General features: G+C 36.0%; 1 protein-coding gene across 1 annotated transcript in view; it reads right to left on the bottom strand.

The window, feature by feature from the left end:
- LOC150104522 (potassium voltage-gated channel protein eag-like) overlaps nucleotides 1–19,200 on the bottom strand; it is an 86,624-nt gene that overhangs the window by 13,759 nt on the left and 53,665 nt on the right. Inside the window, exons 3-8 of the mRNA XM_090395572.1 lie at nucleotides 12,629–12,757; nucleotides 8,218–8,220; nucleotides 7,489–7,613; nucleotides 6,950–7,345; nucleotides 5,966–5,968; nucleotides 1,893–2,319 (exon numbers count right to left, since the gene is read on the bottom strand). Coding sequence (XP_090251698.1) covers nucleotides 1,893–2,319; nucleotides 5,966–5,968; nucleotides 6,950–7,345; nucleotides 7,489–7,613; nucleotides 8,218–8,220; nucleotides 12,629–12,757 — 1,083 coding nt within the window. The remainder of the gene's footprint in view (nucleotides 1–1,892; nucleotides 2,320–5,965; nucleotides 5,969–6,949; nucleotides 7,346–7,488; nucleotides 7,614–8,217; nucleotides 8,221–12,628; nucleotides 12,758–19,200) is intronic.

Here is a 19,200-nt window from a genome sequence, read left to right on the forward strand (position 1 = left end):
CAAAGCTGTTCTATGACATACGTAGAGTGGATTTGAAATATATTGCCCTGATAAAAGTATCCGGACACCACTTGTCTGGAAGGCTAAACATTATGGATGCTGTCAATAACAAGTTGGGTTACCCATTGCAGCAATAACCGCTCCAACACATGGAAGGCTGTCTACAAGTTGCTGACACTGTTCTGGTATGATACATTGCCATTCGGCCTGTAAAAGCTCCAACAATTAATGGTCGTTAGTGAATATCCCACATCACTTAAATCGAGTTCAAATCGGGACTCTGGGCCGGCCAAGGCAATTAATGTCAACCTCTGTGAACCACTTTTGTGTTGTACGCGCAGCATGGCATGGCGCATTATCCTGGTGGTAGCAACAATAGCTTGCATTCCCATAGAACTCCTTCATCGCTCCAGGAAGATGGTTAGCCACACGTCCTGGTACCTAGAGGCAATGAATCTCGTGCCCACATCACATGTGGGCTCCACACCTGCAGAACAGAGGCCAGTACATTATATCTAGGGGTGTCAAGATACCTTTTGGCAGGGCAGTGTATTTAGGATAACATTCCTTTCTAGAAGTAAAGCTGAGAGTGAACCAAAAAGCAAATATTATTTTTCATTATTATTGAACTTGAAGTATAGGCGATTGTAAATCAAGGACAGCGAAACCTGTGCTTGAGCACGTTTCTTTCTTCCACGCTTCATTCATTCATTCATTTTTTTTACGTGAATAGTATCGAAACTTTTTTAATTAAATAGTCGAGTGAATAGTATCGAAACTTTTTTCGTCTGCTAAAATTCATTCTTGTGAATTGGTATATCTTGAATTATTGAGACGGTTTGCTTATTTTAATTTTTGTGGTCGAGCTTCAGAATTAATTAACATAATCAATAGCACTTCACATTACTATTTTTTTTTAATTTATTTTCCAGTCTTTCCTGGTAGACGGTATTGTTGTGTAGTCCAGTACTTCCCAAACTTCTGGATGCCAGGGAAAAATTAAAATATTTCACGGCCCCCCTCAAACAAAATTCGTAATATAGACATATATTATTATAATATTTATTGTATTTATATTCAATACAAAATATACGCAGCGAATATTGCAAAAATCAAATGCAAATATTACATTTTTAGCATCTTACATACATATTTGACATGGCACATTATCTCATATTTTTATATAGATAGATATATTGTTATTGTACATTTGTAGTACAAGCACATGAAACGTAAAACGATTAGTAATAAAGAAAGAATTAAAAACATAAAAGAAGTTTAATAACAATTTAATGTGATGGATGCGTTTTCAATACTGCTACATCAATATCAGGTGAAATATTTGAAACTGCAATTCTTAGATTTCTGCTTCGAAATGAAACTTATATGAATAAGCATATATTTACGAAATACGCAGAAAGTAACATTTGTGACCCGGCACCAATGTGTGTTTTTTTAATTTAAAATATAAAAAATAACAAAAAAGAAATAATAAATAATAAAAATTAAATACGTTTCTTTTAAGATAAAAAATCTACTTAGTCTTAAAATATTTTCAGTTTCTTTTCATTATTTCACGGCCCCCCCTCAACAAAACCTACGGCCCCCAGTTTGGGAATCGCTGGTGTAGTCAATCAATTGATTTTACTCCTATTTGGATAACTGTTCCAAAGGCTAGTTAGTTACTCATTCAGTTCTCTGAAATAATATATCGTAATCTTGTCCATGGCTACGAATAATGGTTCATTGATAAAAATATTAATTGTAACAATAATATTACAGATGTATACTATAGTTTATCAAATAATTCACACACATACACACAATTCTTTTTAATTGAATTAATCACTTCTAAATAATATCTTATAAAGTACATATAAAGTTTAACTTACCTCCTATTATCATCATAAAAATGGTGAACACTTTTTCATTGTCCGTGTCCGCTGCCACATTACCAAAGCCCACACTAGTCATGCAAGTCATAGTAAAGTACAGGGCTGTAACGTACATTGTGGCTCTTGGAGGACCTCCAATCAGTTCCATTTTAAATGAGTCATTGGACACCCTGAAGTTGAACTGACTTTGAGTTACATTAGCCAGTTTCCACAGCCAACTGTAGGTATATCCATTTTCAGCGTCGCTCCGGCCGATACTATAGAAGATGCATGCTAACCAGTGGGCCACTAGCATGTAAAAACAGAGTAAGAGAATTAACATAGCTGCTCCGTACTCCAAATAGCGATCTAATTTCCTTACCACTCTGCCTAATCGTAGAAGTCGGACAACTTTGAGAGCGCTGAAGAGGCTTCCAATACCTTGCTTTAATAAAAACAATATTCTTTATTAAAATTGTGTTCAAAGCACACAATAAAATGCATATATATCGCGTGATTAAAAATAAATCGATACGTATTAACTAATGAATATATTTTAACCCTTTAAATTTTAAATTTATTTAGAGATATCAGCAGCATATTTTAATATTACATATTATATTCTATTAATAATTCAAATAACATCATCAATTTTTTTTATGCTGAGTCCAAACACGAAAGATTAGTTGATCAACATATAATATCGTGTATGGTTTGTGAAAGAAGTTTTTTTTTTTTTTTGTACGTAGGATTTGATGGCCTGTATATATTGTATTCCTTGTGAAGACTTTCCACAGTACAGCAGTTGCAGGGATGGAGGAGGAGGAACAGAAACTTGTTCTATGGTTTTGGAGTTGTACCGTGGATGTTGGATGGCAGTTGAACGTGTTTCAAGGGATCTAGTAGAGAGTAGAGTAATTATCGATGCTATTTCATATGAACATTTGCCATAGAAATATTTAATTAAGATACATATTGGTAACATAACAATAACATTATAGAAGATGTATTCTGCAGTTTATCATGCTATTATACATATTGCAGAAACCAAACGTCTGTCTGAAATTGGGTGGAGTGAGTTGTAAGAGATGGTTATTGATCAGTCTGAGTGCCCTCCTGTATTGAGTTAACTATTTTTAGAGAGCACTTAGAGGCTCCACCCGAAATGTGAGAGCAGTATTTAATAGCTGGGGGAATTTGCGACCGACTTATATAAGGTTAACAGTTGTTCGGAGCTGGTGACGTAACGCGCTGAGCGAAAGAGAAATTCTAGTCTTTTGGAAGCTGAGAAGGCAAATGTTGTGATGTGTTTATGCCAGTAGAGGCTTGATGTCAGGGTGATTAACGCAGAGGCTTGATGTCAGGGTAATTCTAAGAAAAGAAATATCTTCTTGTTTAGAAATTTGAGCGTTGTCAAAGATAATACTGGACGAAAATGCTTCTATTTGTGGGAAATAAGGCAGAATTGGCTTTTCCTAACCAAATCCTATTGGAGGATGGCTTGAAAATTATAAATGGGACAGTGGCAGTTGATGTTCTGTAAGTCGAGATGATTTGTGAAGTAGAATAAGTCAAATGAAAGGAAGGAGTGCAGTGTGTTGTCACTGCGAAAATCTGTTCTGGGCTCATGGTCAACTGAAGTAGGTGGTTGATATACAGAAGAGGGTTGGTGAGAGAACAGAACCTTTTGGAATTGCAGCATTAGCTGAATAGTGAGAAGATAAGGAACCATCACAAAATATATGCGTCCAGTCAGAAAGCTGACAATCCAGTTGCAGAAGTCGTGGGAAAGACCAAACGATACGAGGTATTTTTCCATGGTATTTTTCCTGAGCTGGGTGACATATGTGAATACATCTGTCGAGAGCCAGCAGTAGAATAAAAAATAATAATAATAAAAAATCCATTTATTTCCTAAGTGCCTTTCATTTGACAAACCTTACTACAAAAATCACAAGGTAACATAGGAGTTGTGTATTGGTGGTTTTCTTCATTACTTTAGACAGAACTGAGGCGAGTGAGATAGGGGATAGTCTGATGGTGGTGATTTCTTATCCATCTTGGGAATGGGTTGAACATAGGCCAATTTCCAGGCTGTGGGGGTAGATATCAGTGGAGTAAGAGATCATAAACAGACGATATGGGACAGAAGTCAGTTCTGGTGCAAAATGTTTCAGGACAGTTGGCGAAATGCTATCAGGACCAGGAGACACTAAGAGTCTCCTGGTCCTGATAGCTTCTTCTTCTAATCTCTTGCTGGTGAAAGAACAGAGGAGGTATTTGATTATTATGCATGTGGAATGGTTGGGGGAGGGGAGGGAAGGGCATTTACAATGATCAGTTATGCATTGGAGGCAAAGTGCGAAATATAAGTGACAAATATAAATTTCGTACTTTATTACTACTAGATTTCTTCCCAACTAACTTTAGGCTATGAATTTAAAGGCATTTGAACAAAAGAATAACATTAACAAAAAAAAATAGAATGCGAATATATTAACAGACTACTACTGATAGTTGATGACATAAGAAGCCAGACAGTGACAAACGCCATTCAATGAACAAAAGAGTTTCAGATATGTGCAAAATGGGTGATTATCTAATTCAGTGGTTCACAGTATCCTTTGCAATGAGGAATCGTAACACACTGAACTTTTTTTAAGGGGGGGGGGGCTCCGTAGCTCAGTTGGTATAGACGAGTCCTTTGATTGAGAAAGACCCGGATTCGAATCCCGTCTATGATGTGAGGAACGTTTACCAGGTCTTTTCAACTGGTGAGTTAGCCGTTCTCAAACGGAAGTAGAGGGTTCCCCTCCCGGAAATTCGTCCCTCAGAACAGGCAAATCGGCGCCCGAACATACAGATCTACAGCCAAAATACTTGTCCTTGCGGGATGCAGTAGAGGAGTGATGCGAGTGCTGCATTAAATCGTCGTGAGCACTAATCAGGGAACTCTACCCTCCTAAGGGATGGATGGGTTGAAGAAGAACACTACGGCACAGGGAGTCTCGCGTATGAGCAGTTCCCTTCAATAACATCAGTTGTTTTTGTTGCGTTTGCAAGTTCGAGGTCCGATGTCTTTTGTTTTTATTTTGCTTCTTTTTTCCAGTTAAACTTAAAAGTTACTTTAATATGGATTAGTTTTTGATGAAACAGAAAAAGGTGAATTAGAAATCTGTGACAAAAACGTTAACAGTGATAAAAGTGGGATCAAATCAATTGCAGTTTTCGCGAGACACTTAGCAAAATTCGCCGCACAGTCTTTGAGAACCATTGATCTAAATATACTTAGTATATGCATTGATTTATGTATTTCTTAAAATATTTGGGTATTATAAAAACTATAAAGTTATATTTCTTATTATCAAGAGGGAGACAAGGGATAAAAGTAATAAATAAATGAAAAAACATAATCCTAACATTAATCTTATTGTTCTTTACAAATATAACAACTCATTTTTTAATTATATTAGCTGTTACTGTATATTCATACACATTATTTAATGACATAATCAGCAATTTTTGATTGTTTTCGAGAATTCTTAAAATGTCTCCTAATTCCAGTACGAAATACCATGGTTTATGTGTACTCAACACATCACACTAGAGATGAGTATTTTTTCCATTCATTTTTCATTGAACCGCTGAAGTATGTTTAAATCCAAGTCTTCACACGATGACTTTTTTATGCGCTTTCATTTGGAAGGAGCATTAAGTCATCGTACGAAGGCTTGGATTTAGCCCTACTTCAAATTCCTTCGACATAGTTTTGTTTATGTATCGAATCCCGATGCCATATTTTTCTGCAAGCTTTTGCTGTAAATTTTTCCCTTTTCAAATTTTTTAATTAAATGCACCTTTTCTTTTGTAATAAGCACAACTTGCTTCCATTTTCAGACATTTTCCCGGAGTTAGCACTCTGAAAAAATTACGTGTGACATGAAATTACGTCATTAAATACATCTCCGGCACTGGGAAATACTTGTGTATTTCCCAGTAGTACATAGTAAGTCAGGTGGGACACTGACTTACTATATACTCTACAACACACACGCACGCACAAACAAACAAACTTCCCATTCCCTGTATACTTGCTATGATGTATGAGTCACACAGAGATGTTTTTGCTTTTACGAACCAAATATTCTGTGCACGTATTTATTAATATGTGATTTTATAAATAAAACTCACGGTTATTAAACGAAGAATATGCACAGATAATAATCCGTGAATGAATAATTTTAATAATATTAAATAATAAACACTTCCGCACCAGAAATGAGACTATATTGGAAAACAGCGAACTTCTTTTAGAAAAGACAACAATTTACAAAATTATTACCAAGTGTTATTAGTATTATCACGACCATTGTACAGTTTCCTCTTCCTTTATCATCTCTTTACTTCGATGATTCTTTAGAATATTTTATTATGAAAACGGCAACTTACAGCATTAACATTTAATATTAGTACCCTTAATATTTATGTTTGTAGTTAATATGTTGGGAAATAAGTTAAAATTCGTTCCTGAACAGTAAATAATTAACATCTACTAGAACGATCACATAAAGTATATTGGAAAACATATTGCCAGCTGATAACACTAATTCATGAGTTGAGCACTTTCTTTTTCAGTCCTGCATAATATTAAGAACACTGGCAAGAAATGTATTTTATTTGAAAAATTCCAAATAATTAATGGAGAATGTGCTTATTTGGATCAAACTGTTTGGAGATTGTTACTGATGTGGTAGCCAAGCTACACGAAATCAGAGTGGCCTATCTAAGATTTTGAGAGATTCAACAAATCTTCATTCAGTAAGAAGTGAGTAGCGATGGAAAATTCCTTTCGAGTAGAGCGACATGTCATTAAATGATGCAAAAATAATTTTATATTCCTCCTTATATGACATTTTATATTTCGTTTCTATTTTTTGGATACTCCGTGTTTTTTAGATAAAGATATGAATTCACAGTAGGAGACCACTTCGATTTAATATAGCTTCTCTATCACTTTGAATGTTTAATTCAAAATGTAAACGGTTTACTACAGACAAGTATTTAAATTAACTCACATCTTCTTCATGATCGAAGGCATTAAAAACGTCGTACGGTAAGCACGAGAGAAGATCAATAATAAACCAGCTCTTCAAATAATTCACACGTATAATTTTTGGATCGGATACTACCTCACCTCCAGGTCCAACGAAAGTGGTGTGGAAGTTGAGCACAATATCTATGAAGAATATAACATCTACAATACTATCTAGAACTAAAAGGCTTACATCTTCACTTGTTTTGTTTTTGAATGCTACATTATACGGCACCATGATGGCCGTATAGAAAGTCAGACACAATATAATCCAGTCCCAAATGGCTTTAAAGGCGCAATAATGAAGCAATATGTGTGGCGGAGTCTTTGGGGCTTCCTGCTGATATTGCGGTAGCACCTCGGAATTTAGGCTCATCATCTGTAATAGCAAACAAACACTTTTTAGGAGTTCAACATGATATTCTGAAATAAAGGGATATAGATTTAAATGAAGCCATTACAGTTATTTTATATATATATATATATTACATTGTTTTATGAATATGAGACACAAATACTTACATGGGCAATCTGTGACTGTTTGGCAGTTTCCGATTTTATAGCCGGCAAATGGATAGAAAACTGTTGTGCTAATACGGAGCGACTTCTGGTGACAGATCGAGCTAGCCGAGCGAACTTGCTTAACCCTGGAGTAAATGAACAAACTGCATGTCAGTTCATCACGTTATAGCCAGTGAATCATTCGCATAATACTGCAATATTAAGATATGAGTACTAATAAGTTCTCAGTATTAATAAAATAATATGATATAAATAAATATCATGCCGAGCCTCCGTAGCTCAGTCGGTATGAACGAATCCCTTTGGTCGGAAAGACCTCGGCTCGATTCCCGTCAGTGACGTGAGGAAGCTTTATTTGGTCTCTTTCGACTAAAGGTGAGTTAGCCAGTCTCATAAGGAAGTAGAGGATTTTTTCACCTGGAAATTCGGTTTTTTCGTCCCTCACGCATCTACAGAAATGGGACACACCGGGAGGCATAAGCTTAACCATCTTATCCTCGAATATGGTTGGGGTTGCAAGAATCAGTACCTCGCTGTAAAAAGAAGAAGACGGGAGGATTAAGAAAGAAAGAATAAATATTAAGCAATGAATCTGTTCACGTGCCACCATTTTTATTAAGGAATTTAAAAACATACCACTCTGCACAAGCATCCAAATCCATATGACTAACAGAGTTTTAAACGGCGATTTATTTTATGTGAATCTCAACCAAGAAAGGCTCGATATACCCGCTTAAATTTTCAGTGGTGCGGAGACTCTCAGCTCTCCTACGGTGGTTATCCGGGATCTCTGCTTTAGACAAAATGGAATGCGCCAGGCCTCCAAAAAGTAAGATGGTGGCACCCACACACGCCTGAGATGAAACAGTTTTCCTACCTAACAGAGCATCGCAAACATCCGTTCCTAAGCGGGATTCGAACTCACAGTCTGTTGAGTGCAATTTGAACGGATCTAAAATAGTAACTCAGTTATATGAGTAATGGAATAATTCTTTTAAATTTATATTTTTGAATGCCCTGTGTTCTGAAGCATGATACTTAAAAAGTAGATCGAAAAATTCGCATGCGTACATCGATTGCGAAGCAGAATTTATGAAGCAAAACTTTGACTTCTTTTTATTTAATACTTAAAATATAAGTACATTCTGGTAATATTTAGTAATAATTAATAGGCTATCACAACTGACATTCAAGCCATAACATTCTATGCGTATGCTGAATTCCGATAACGTCAGATTAGTTTGAAGCAACAAATTCTCTGCTTATATAACTACGTTGGTGAGACCAGTTAGTAGACTTAAATACTTCAAACAACAGACATAATTCTATATCCATTAGAAGAAAATATATAGGCGTAAGCCAACGTAAGCAAGAATAAAAACAGAACATTCATACCATTATACTAGGCATCACCCTGTGATACCTTTGGGCAGCAATCAAAATGTGGGTGTAAGAGCAACAGTGGTATATAACTGTGTTAATACGAGAATGGGCTTTGTCATGGACCCATCAAATGTGCGCAAAGATGTCTACGTGTGAGGCATTAGAGAAGAATAGAGATCTGCAAGATGTCCAATTGTGTCAGGCAGACTGCAAACAAGAGTATACAAAAAAACACGCAGGTAGATTATTATTGACTAAGGTAACAAACTCTGGTAGAGTTTGTTGCCTTAGTCAATATGTTGCGACCTCAGATTGTAGGAATTAGTGAGACCTGGTTATCAGAATCATTCCTACTAACTGGTATCGAGTGTCATGGGTACAGTATTTTTAGGAAGGATAGAGTGGATAGGAGAGGAAGGGCGTGCTGTTAATGATATTGGATGACTTAAATCCGGTTAGAGTTGAGACCTATGAATGTAGTAATACTACTAACAATATTTCATGTGGCAGTGAGTTTGAAACCATATCGTGTGAGGTGGAATCTAGCAAGACAAATTACATAGTGGGGTGTTGTTACATACCTGGTGGATCGGATGCTGGTGATGAAAAAATGCATCACCAAATAGAAAAGGTGAGCGCGAAAAGAGTAATCATAATGGGAGACTCTAATTATCCAAATATTGATTGGGTAGCAGTAGAATCTCATGAGAAGAATGAAAATGCATTTATTGAGCTATTGCGGGACAACTTCCTCAAGCAGCATGTGACAGGAGGAACTCGAGGTCAAAGAGTGTTAGATTTGATTATAGTGTCAGAGGGCGTTTCAGTTAAAGACGTAACTATTCTGCCTCCAGTTGGTGACAGTGATTATGCGGTACTCACTTGGGAAGTGACAAAGTTTATGAATGTTCCATTCAGAAAAGGTTACATGCTGGACTACAAAGCAGGATATTATGACCAACTGAGGAGTATACTAAGTTCAGTGGAATCGAATCGGTTGCTGGATGGAAAGAATATCGACAGTGCATGGGAAGCATTTAAACAATACTTAAATGATGCGATATCAGAATGTGTTCCGAGAGTTCGAAGAATAAATAGAGTAGGAGTCAAATGGATGTGTAATCTTATTAAGCAAGAGATTCGTAAGAAAAGGACGATGTGGAAGGAATACCGTTTACATAAGGATGACGTCGGTTATGACCGTTATAAGCAGCAGGTTAGAGCAGTCACAATTGTTGTACAGAAAACAAAGTATGAGTATAAAAAGAAATGAAAGAATGAATATGAAAGAATAACAGTTATAAATTCAGATGGCGTGAGGACTACAGATGCAGAAGAGGTTGTTCAGTTAATGAGTGCCCATTTCGTTAAAAGCTATCAACCTGGTGAACGCAACGTTGAGCTCACTGTTACCTCTTCACTAGATGAAGAAACACAGGTGTATGAGGCCGAGGTATTAGAGCTGTTTGACAAACTGAATAAGAATTCATTAAGAGGGACTGATGGGATATCAGCACGTGTGCTAAAAGAGTGTTCAGCTGAACTGACCATTCCTTTGACCAGCATGTTTAATATGAGTCTCAGAACAGGGAAGGTTCCGCAGGAATGTATGGTAATTCCATTGCACAAGGGTGTTGCAAAGGCCAATGTATCCAACTATCGACCAATTAGTATCTCAGGAGTGGTGGTGAAGATTTTGGAAAAATTGGTTAGGGCCCGCATTCAGAAATGGATTGACAGTGAATATCTACTTTGCAAATTTTTACTAAGAGAAGATCATGTTTTAGCAATTTGCTCACATTCTATAACAATGTTACCATTGAACTAGACAAGGGGAATGGATACACCATGATACTTTTAGATTTTCCTAAGGCTTTGAAAGAATACAGCATGGCAGACTGCTGCATAAATTGGAGAAAATGGGTTTGAGTTATACAATATTAGCATGAATAAGAGGATGGCTGACTGACAGATATCAAAACGTGTGGTACATGGGGGATCTGAGTCAGCAAGGTTTAAGGTAACAAGTGGTGTACCACAAGTTTAATTTTTAATCTGTACATTAATGATATTGGGAAGGATTTGACAAGTGACAGTGACATACAGTTATTTGCTGATGATGCAAGGATAGGTAGGGTAATCAGGAATGCTGCTGATATGCAGTCTTTGCAGAATGATTTGAATAGGCTGGAATTGTGGGCATGGGTGATAGTTCAATATCAGTAAATGTAAAGTCATTTACTTCGGCATGATTAGATATCCAATGTCGTATTATATTGGTGGGATTAGGCTAGAAGAAACTGATGCGGCTAGGGATCTTGGAGTGTTAACAGATAGGAAGTTGAAGTTTATGAGCCATGTGGCAAAGATTGCAAATAAACTCAAAAGATAATTGCAATGCTCAAATGAACGTTTACAAGTAAAGATAAGGATGTTATTTTGCCTCTTTACCAGGCCTTGAAAAGACCTCACTTGGACTGCGAAGGTCTGGTCTCCTGGTTTCCGTTGTGATTCTGATATATCGGAGAGAGTACAAAGGAGAGTGTTAAAAATGATATCAGGATTGTTGAATACTGTTTATGAAGACAGACTGAGAATTTATAGACTGCAGACACTAGCAAACAGGAGTGATATGGTTGAGACTTACTTCTGAAAGGGTCATACAGGATTTCAATTGATGGAATTTTTCAATTTTTGGAGGGTGGGGAAAGGACGAGAGGGCATCCTTGGAAGTTGAGAATGAAGGCCGCCAAGAAGGGTGTGAGGGCTAGATTTTTTCTCTCAGAGGGTGGTGCGTGATTGGAATGGATTGCCATTGGAGGTTGTGAGTGCAAGCAGTGTGAATGAATTCAAGAATAAGTATGATAGCTGGTGTGTGTGTGTGTGCATATATATAGTATATGGCCTCCCTCGATGAGTCTCTGACTCCTTGGAAGTCTCTCTTAATAATAATAATAATAATAATAATAATAATAATAATAATAATAAATCGTCTACTACCAAGTAAATAATTTTAGTTCAGTGTACCACCACTTGGCTAGCCAGAGAAATGAAACGGCCAGAATTATGTTGGCCATCACGAAGAGAAAGAACATTTCTCCCGAGTTACCGGACTAAGTTTCATGGTAACGTCTTTTAGAGGGGATGAAATTCTCTAAGTGAAAGGATCCATTACTGGATACCCCATGTTTCTCATTTCAAGACTTGCTTTAAAATAAGGTTCTGTTATTATAACAAAAGAAAATTATAAGAAGATAATTTATCAGCCATATAGGACGAGTAGCTAACATTTTCGCTCTCCAGTTAACAGGCTACAGGTTCGAATCCTGCTGTGGACATGAATGTTTGTGATCGTCTTTAGGTGGGATATGATTAAGCCGAAAGACGTTAGTTTACTCTGATACCAGTGCAAAAAAGGGTTCATCCTGCGTGTTTAATTCCTAGAGAATCAGAACTCTTGGAACAGTGCATGGGCAGTCATTAAACGTAGGAAAAATGCCCGAATTTGGCGACTATGTTCAAAAAATAGTTCAAGTGGCATATTTTCATATTGTATCAATTATGTTGCAATCCACTTTATTCAGACCTGAAAACGTTGTCGGGAGCTAATAATTTTTGATTAATTGTGTAGAGAATAAAACTTGTCCTAATAATCATATTTATACCACCTGTATTTTAATACAACCACAGCAATAAACTGTTTTTATTGTTATGAAATACGTAACAAAATATGTTTCTTGAATTAGCTTTTACTTACCTTTTGAAGCTTCATCCTCCAAGGGCTGTTTTAGTGCCGTAATATCTCTAAACGTTAGCAAGAATAAGACGACCATGTCTTTTTCGTTCTTAATGGAAGCCACGTGCAAAAGCAGCCACAAAGGAGTTCCTTAAAATAAAAGACAATTCTGTAATCGATTTTGATATACGATATCGAAAGCAGAATTTTGTTTATCTCTTGCCTTTCGTTTTCAATACTGCAAGAAGAGGGTATATACTATATATACTCTCTTCAGGGACGTTGTCCTATTCTTCCCTCAACGAAATAACTAGTTCGGTCATCTGCCTTTCACAATTCTAAAACAGCCTTTTTATGTGACTCACCAAAGATATAAACCAATTGTACGTTTAGCAACGCGGGTAGACTAAAGTCAGATAATCCAAAAACCCTACTCTGACCATTAAACATTTTACTTTTTCTCAAGCCCACTCAGGCCTCCGATAATCAGGTCTGATGGGAATTTGGACAGAATTACTGTAAAATGTTTTCCTAAGATCGATACGCAATAGACTGAACATTCATGAAAACAGTTTATGTTACTGGTAATATAAACTGTCTTCATGAAAAATAACGCATAATTGTTGATAGGAGTGATGCGCAATCTTTCTTTTTCCTAATAACCTGCACTCATCGCCTTGAGAGGCCTCACCAGGCCAATTTTAAACGTTCAAAACTGCACAGACTATATTCCATATATACCTACATGGTTTATATTTCACTGACTACATTTTTATTTTAAGTTTTGAAAAAAAAAGCAAAAATATTAAATATTATAATAGCGAAGCTATTTCAGAGCAGTGCCATCACATATGGTTTAACTTTGAATTACATTCAAGAAAGGTCACTCAACTGTAGCTCTTATCTTAGTAGATGAGGGAGGAACCTTTTGCTAGGGTCGGTAATTGTTAGTGGGAAGAGTCAATGAAAGAGGCGAGAGAGAGAGAGAGAGAGAGAGAGAGAGAGAGAGAGAGGGGGGGGTAAAAATAAGTAGCGTAGCGAGAGGTTAAGAAAGGTAGAAAAAGGATGAATAGGTTATTGGTGATGATAGAAAAAAAACTCAACAAAAGTGAATCATATTGTTGTGTAGTAATAGATTCGGACTGAGGAAGTATAGGATGAAGCGGGTCAAGAAAAAGCAAATAGATAAAATGTGAAGAAACGAAGACTAGGAAGACACACGAATCTCTTTGTAAATCATTTTGGATGTTCCTTGTATGGAGAACAAAATGTATACCCCTTAAATTTATGAAATGGGTTTGCAAAATGTTTTGTATTATTTATGCTTTTCTATTTTGAGCAATGTTCCTCTCGATTACCTTTACGGACTATTATGTTGTTCACTTTGATCTGGGTTCTTTTTGTTTCTATTTTCCTTATTTTCAAGGCAGTAGAATATTATGTAATTACATATTCCGCTATAATAATAATAAAAATAATATATCTTATATTTATACATTCAATTATTATATAAAGAATTGTACACTGAAAAGCAAAATAGACATGGACAGGAATTCAAGGAGAGAAAAGGTATGATCGTATTTTTTCTCATTCGCGAAATTTTTGCGTCATTTGTTAACAGTTATATTGCGTTGTGCTTTTTGTTTCACTTTTTTTTCCTCAATTGATTTCTCAATTGATATTCGATAAAAATTGGCAGCCCAGTCCGAAAGTGCTCGCTAGCCGTGGGTTTGGACATTCCTGTTCTACAGGAACAAACTATGATAATAAAGGTATTTATTCCCCCCCCCCCGGTGAACAAAGAATGCTTGAATACGATTTAAAACAAATGTGAAAAGCGAGGGAGATGGGTTGTCGAAATGTAATTAGTTTTAGTGTGAACCCATCAAATGTAAAATGTTTGTAATTAACCGTTCTGTGGTGTATAAATACATAGAAAAACATTGAGAAAAGCTGCTAAGAGACTGCAGCATCTCACTGGAAAAACTCAAAAGCCGACATAAATTTACAGCTTTGCTGTTGAAATAGCTAACCTATAAAACTATCACAAGAAGAAATAAACACCTAAAAATAAGAATTGGTCTTTGCTGTCGCCCCGAAACATTCCCATGCAAGACGTTATTTCTGAACTGAAAAAAAAAAATCATTCGAAGTAATCTTTAAAATAACTTAAAAAATCAATAAACATCGAAATAATCCTAAATTCCAACTTAACACATTGATGACTACAAATAAGTGTAAAAAAATAATCGAGATATTCCCATCGGACTCAGAAAAAAAGTAGCGCCAAGTACGGTCATCTGACCGTACTGGTGTCAACACCTATGAGCTTATAGATGACCTCCTGGGGCAGTGTTTCTCAAAGTGTGGTACACGTACCCCTAGGGGTACGCGAAAGGTCTTCAGGGGGTACGTGGCAATTTTTGGCTATGCATCATTAACGCATGGAATCATTATTAAGAAAAACAGAATTATTTTAAACGTACATATTTCTCAATAAATTACATATTATGTATGAATTCTCCTACTCAAATTGCGAGTTACTATCGCCACGAAGTTCACGTCATGGCGAGAGTAAGTCGCTCCCTACGGTAAACAACACGTCCTACCCAACAGCGTCATTATACTGAAGATGCAAGAAAAACAAATAGTTTTATTGTATCACTGAATAACGTACAGAGACATTTGCAGTCTGTGTAATATATTTCTGAACAAATAGTGCAATTAGAGACAACTGGGATAAAAACGGCACTAACTAATGAATCACATCTCCCCTCCAACAGAAACTGCTGTATAGACTCAAGCAAAACCATATGCTGTACCAGAAACATATTGTTTTGCTTGACACCACCCCGTCGTCAGCGTGTTAAAACTAAGAAATATATAGTGAATGTGTTTCAGATATTATGGAATTATATAATTTGGCTACAAATACAAAAGAATTTCCAGAATTAACGGATAAAACTCCAAGGTTCATTTTTCCATTTCCAAATTCATATCTGTGCGAAGTTGGATTTTCGGCCCTTGTAGATATTAAGACGAAGAAGAAGAGGAACCGCATTATAGATGTCGAACCCCATCTGAGATTGAAATTAACAACTACAGAGCAAAAGTTTGCTGAAAATTTATCCCACCATAAGAAATTTCACTTCTCTCATTGATGAAAAATTATTTAAATTAAGTAAAAATTTATAGTATCTTTATAAATTTTATTTTCTGTTAAAAATAAATCATATTTCTGTTTACATGAACATATAAATTCAAATAAAATGCACATTTACAATGATATATACTTTATTTATTTATTATTTTGATAAGGGGGTACTTGGTAATAATGAAAACTTAAGAAGGGGCATGCGGATATCTGAAGTTTGAGAAACACTGTCCTAGGGAGAAAAAAGGTTCAGACTCCTGTGGTAGGATGTAAAATAATTGTAACAACTCTGCAATGACACAGCAGCATTCTAGAAACCAATGCATTCATAGGCTCCTTCAAAGGTCCTGTGATCAAAATATTCGTGTTTAAGAAGAAAGGAACATTTCTAAGAGCATTTTGTGTGTGTGTGTGTGTGTGTGTGTGTGTGTGTGTGCGTGCGTGCGTGCGTGCGTGCGTGCGTGCGTGCGTGCGTGTGAAGGAGACCTAGATGGTCTCATTCAGTGGTGGGGAATCTTTCTCAATAAAACTCGGGTTTTTCATTCCCGCAAAACAAACAAATCGGAAGCAGAACGCATAAATAAGAAACATAAATGTTTCTCTTATTCAGTTCCACATTAGTGAGTAGTGATGTGGCGTCGCCATACACTAAGGTGGAGATCACTGAAAACTTTTTAAGGCATCATCCTAAGAGAAAGAATTCTCCTCCCCCATCAATGATATCACACTCTTGATACAATACTGTAAGATGAAACGCTTGCCAGATAATAGTAACGATACCACCTTCAGAGGGCAAATCTATAAACACACATTTTCGGTCCGTCGATGGTTGTTAACATGTCGTTGGTGTCTTCTGTTGGTCAAGCTCTATATGTTGCATCACGAATAGTCCTTAATATATCCAATACCTGGAATTATCATCTCCTATCACAGATACGTTTATGATATCCTTTGTTTTAGGAATCACACGCTATCAGTGGACTATTCACTAAGTTGAACAACTTCTTTACCAGGAAGTTTACTCTTGAACTTAAAAAAGAATTAGCAATCAACAATTATGATTCAACATTATTCCCTAACATCCAAAATAAACAAAGACTGACAACTGCCTTCGTTTCAATTACTATCATCTGTGCATAAAAGTTTCGCAATCAATTCATGAACGTCTACAAATTGTACTTTTGGAGATACTCCCTATATCTATACACCCTACAGGTTTACAACAAAATTAAAGTGAAAGGAAAATCTGCGTTAAAAATCCCGCAAATTCCCTTTTCACCTTTATTCAGAACACCATAAACAGACAATCTTCCCTAAACTGACGTCTAGGAGATGTATGATAATAACATAATATTATGCCTTCCATTCATCAAAAACATACACAGCAGAATTCCGACTAGCCTAATTGATTTTAAAATTAACTGACTTCTTACCAAAATTGCGAGTTTAAAGCATTTCATAAACACCGAAATAAAATATACTATGCGCACACGAATTCTCTCTCTCTCTCTCTCTCTCTCTCTCTCTCTCACACACACACACACACACACACACACACAACGTAAACACTTACAAAGTCGTATACAAAAGATAGACCTTAAAGTACTCATTTTTTAGATTCACGAGCCCAGTCGAGAGTGATCGCACCCTCTCCTTAAAATATCAATCAGAAAATTCCCTTCTCAATCTAGAAGAAATAAGCTAATTATCAATATCCCTGGTAAAAATATGTGTCGCAGACGCCGCATAGAACGCTCACTTTTCCATAAACTTAAGGAGGTCATATTTCTCTTCCCCCTTACATTACGGAGGGAAAACATTAAGACACATTTACAAGGCCTTCCAAACTTAATTAAGATTTGATTTCATTTATTTACTTGCCTCTTACTATTTACTTAAATTTCGTGTTTTTTTTTGTTTAAGGTTTGTGGATTTGTGTGTGTGTGTGTGTGTGTGTGTGTGTGTGTGTGTGTGTGTGTGTGTGTGTGTGTGTGTGTGTTCTATTTCTCTCTCTCTGTTGTCCAACTTTCTTAAAAAAGGCTTAATTTTCTCAATCCCTTTTTTCCTCCCCTCTACCGACCTCACTCCGAAGAAGTTACTGGGATTTCCGTCACTAATAACTTTTATCGTTCATTTTTGTTCCTCAATTTTCTTAGCCTTTACCCTATTTCCACTTCTTTTAATCCTGTTTCTTTGTTTTCTCTTTCCTTGATCCTTTCCACTAATAATGACTCTGGAAACAAGTTATTTATAAGAGCAACAAAGATCAAAGCAGATCGACCTTACCCTTATGCTTTCCTTTATGCAATTAGAAATTACATCTTTTTATTTGGCAGTACGAAATTTAATGGCATTGGCACCATAATAATTCAGGCCACTGGCGTAAATCTCTCCTACATGGACACGTGGCTCTGATTTAAAACATTAAAATTAAAAATATAAAAGTTTATATTATTAGGAAGCTTGCTTAACATGACTGATATAAAAATGTCAAAGAGAAACTCGGTATTGCTTCTGTTTTGAGAAGCAGCTGTTCATAGGCAGGTTCGAAGTCTGTCAGTGTTGAATTACTTCCTAGTTTTATCTTGCCATCTTCTGTCTTTGATAGTAGAAATGATGATATGTGTTTTCGATAGGGCACATTCGTTATCAAGCAGTGTAACACATTACCACGTACACAGTTGAGAAAATACAGATCAACGTCGCGAAGTCTATTTCTTAGGTCTGAATTTCCATCTGAAATTCATTTGTGGAGGTTTCAATATGATTGTCAAATGCTGCTGAAAATAAACTGAAAATAGCCTTATATTGCTGTAAAGAAATCAAGTCAAGAAACTCTCCGAGACATCATATAAAAGCTGGGTTTCGCAACAGCGTTCTTGTATAGTGGATGTCGTCCATTATCACGGCAACTGAACTTACTACATAATTATCGCAAAAGCATCATTACTATTATGCATGCGTGTCCTCTCTTTCATGGCATATAATAATACGAAGCTTTCATTTCATATGTCAATAGAATTTGTGCAATATCTTAAGTCAGGAGTTGAAAAACTTCTTGATACCGTCTTTCCCGTAACACTTCCAGAAATCACGTGCGACTATAAAAGTAATGTGAACCAATTCTTTCTTTTAATATAGTAATTAAATTGTAATGATAAATTACAATTTATCATTACAATTGAAAGTTTTTATTAAGAATTAGTTCTTTTCGTAATCTTATTTCTTAAATTCCACATGCCGCGTTTAAAAGAGATATTTTTCTGTTAAAATTATCTACATCAGCCGATTTCAGTATTCATTTTCGAGTTATACGAAAAAATATAAACTACAGTTTTTACAATGATACTATTACATTCAGTAACTTTTTTTCATACTGATATTCTTTACCATTTGAAAAAAAATCGCCAAAGAAAGGAAGAAAAAAAAAAGAAAACAA

Source organism: Typopeltis vanoorti, chromosome 7, assembly GCF_054136105.1.
Source record: "Typopeltis vanoorti isolate ZY-2024b chromosome 7, IOZ_Tvanoo_1.0, whole genome shotgun sequence".
Taxonomy (NCBI): Eukaryota; Metazoa; Arthropoda; class Arachnida; order Uropygi; family Thelyphonidae; genus Typopeltis; species Typopeltis vanoorti.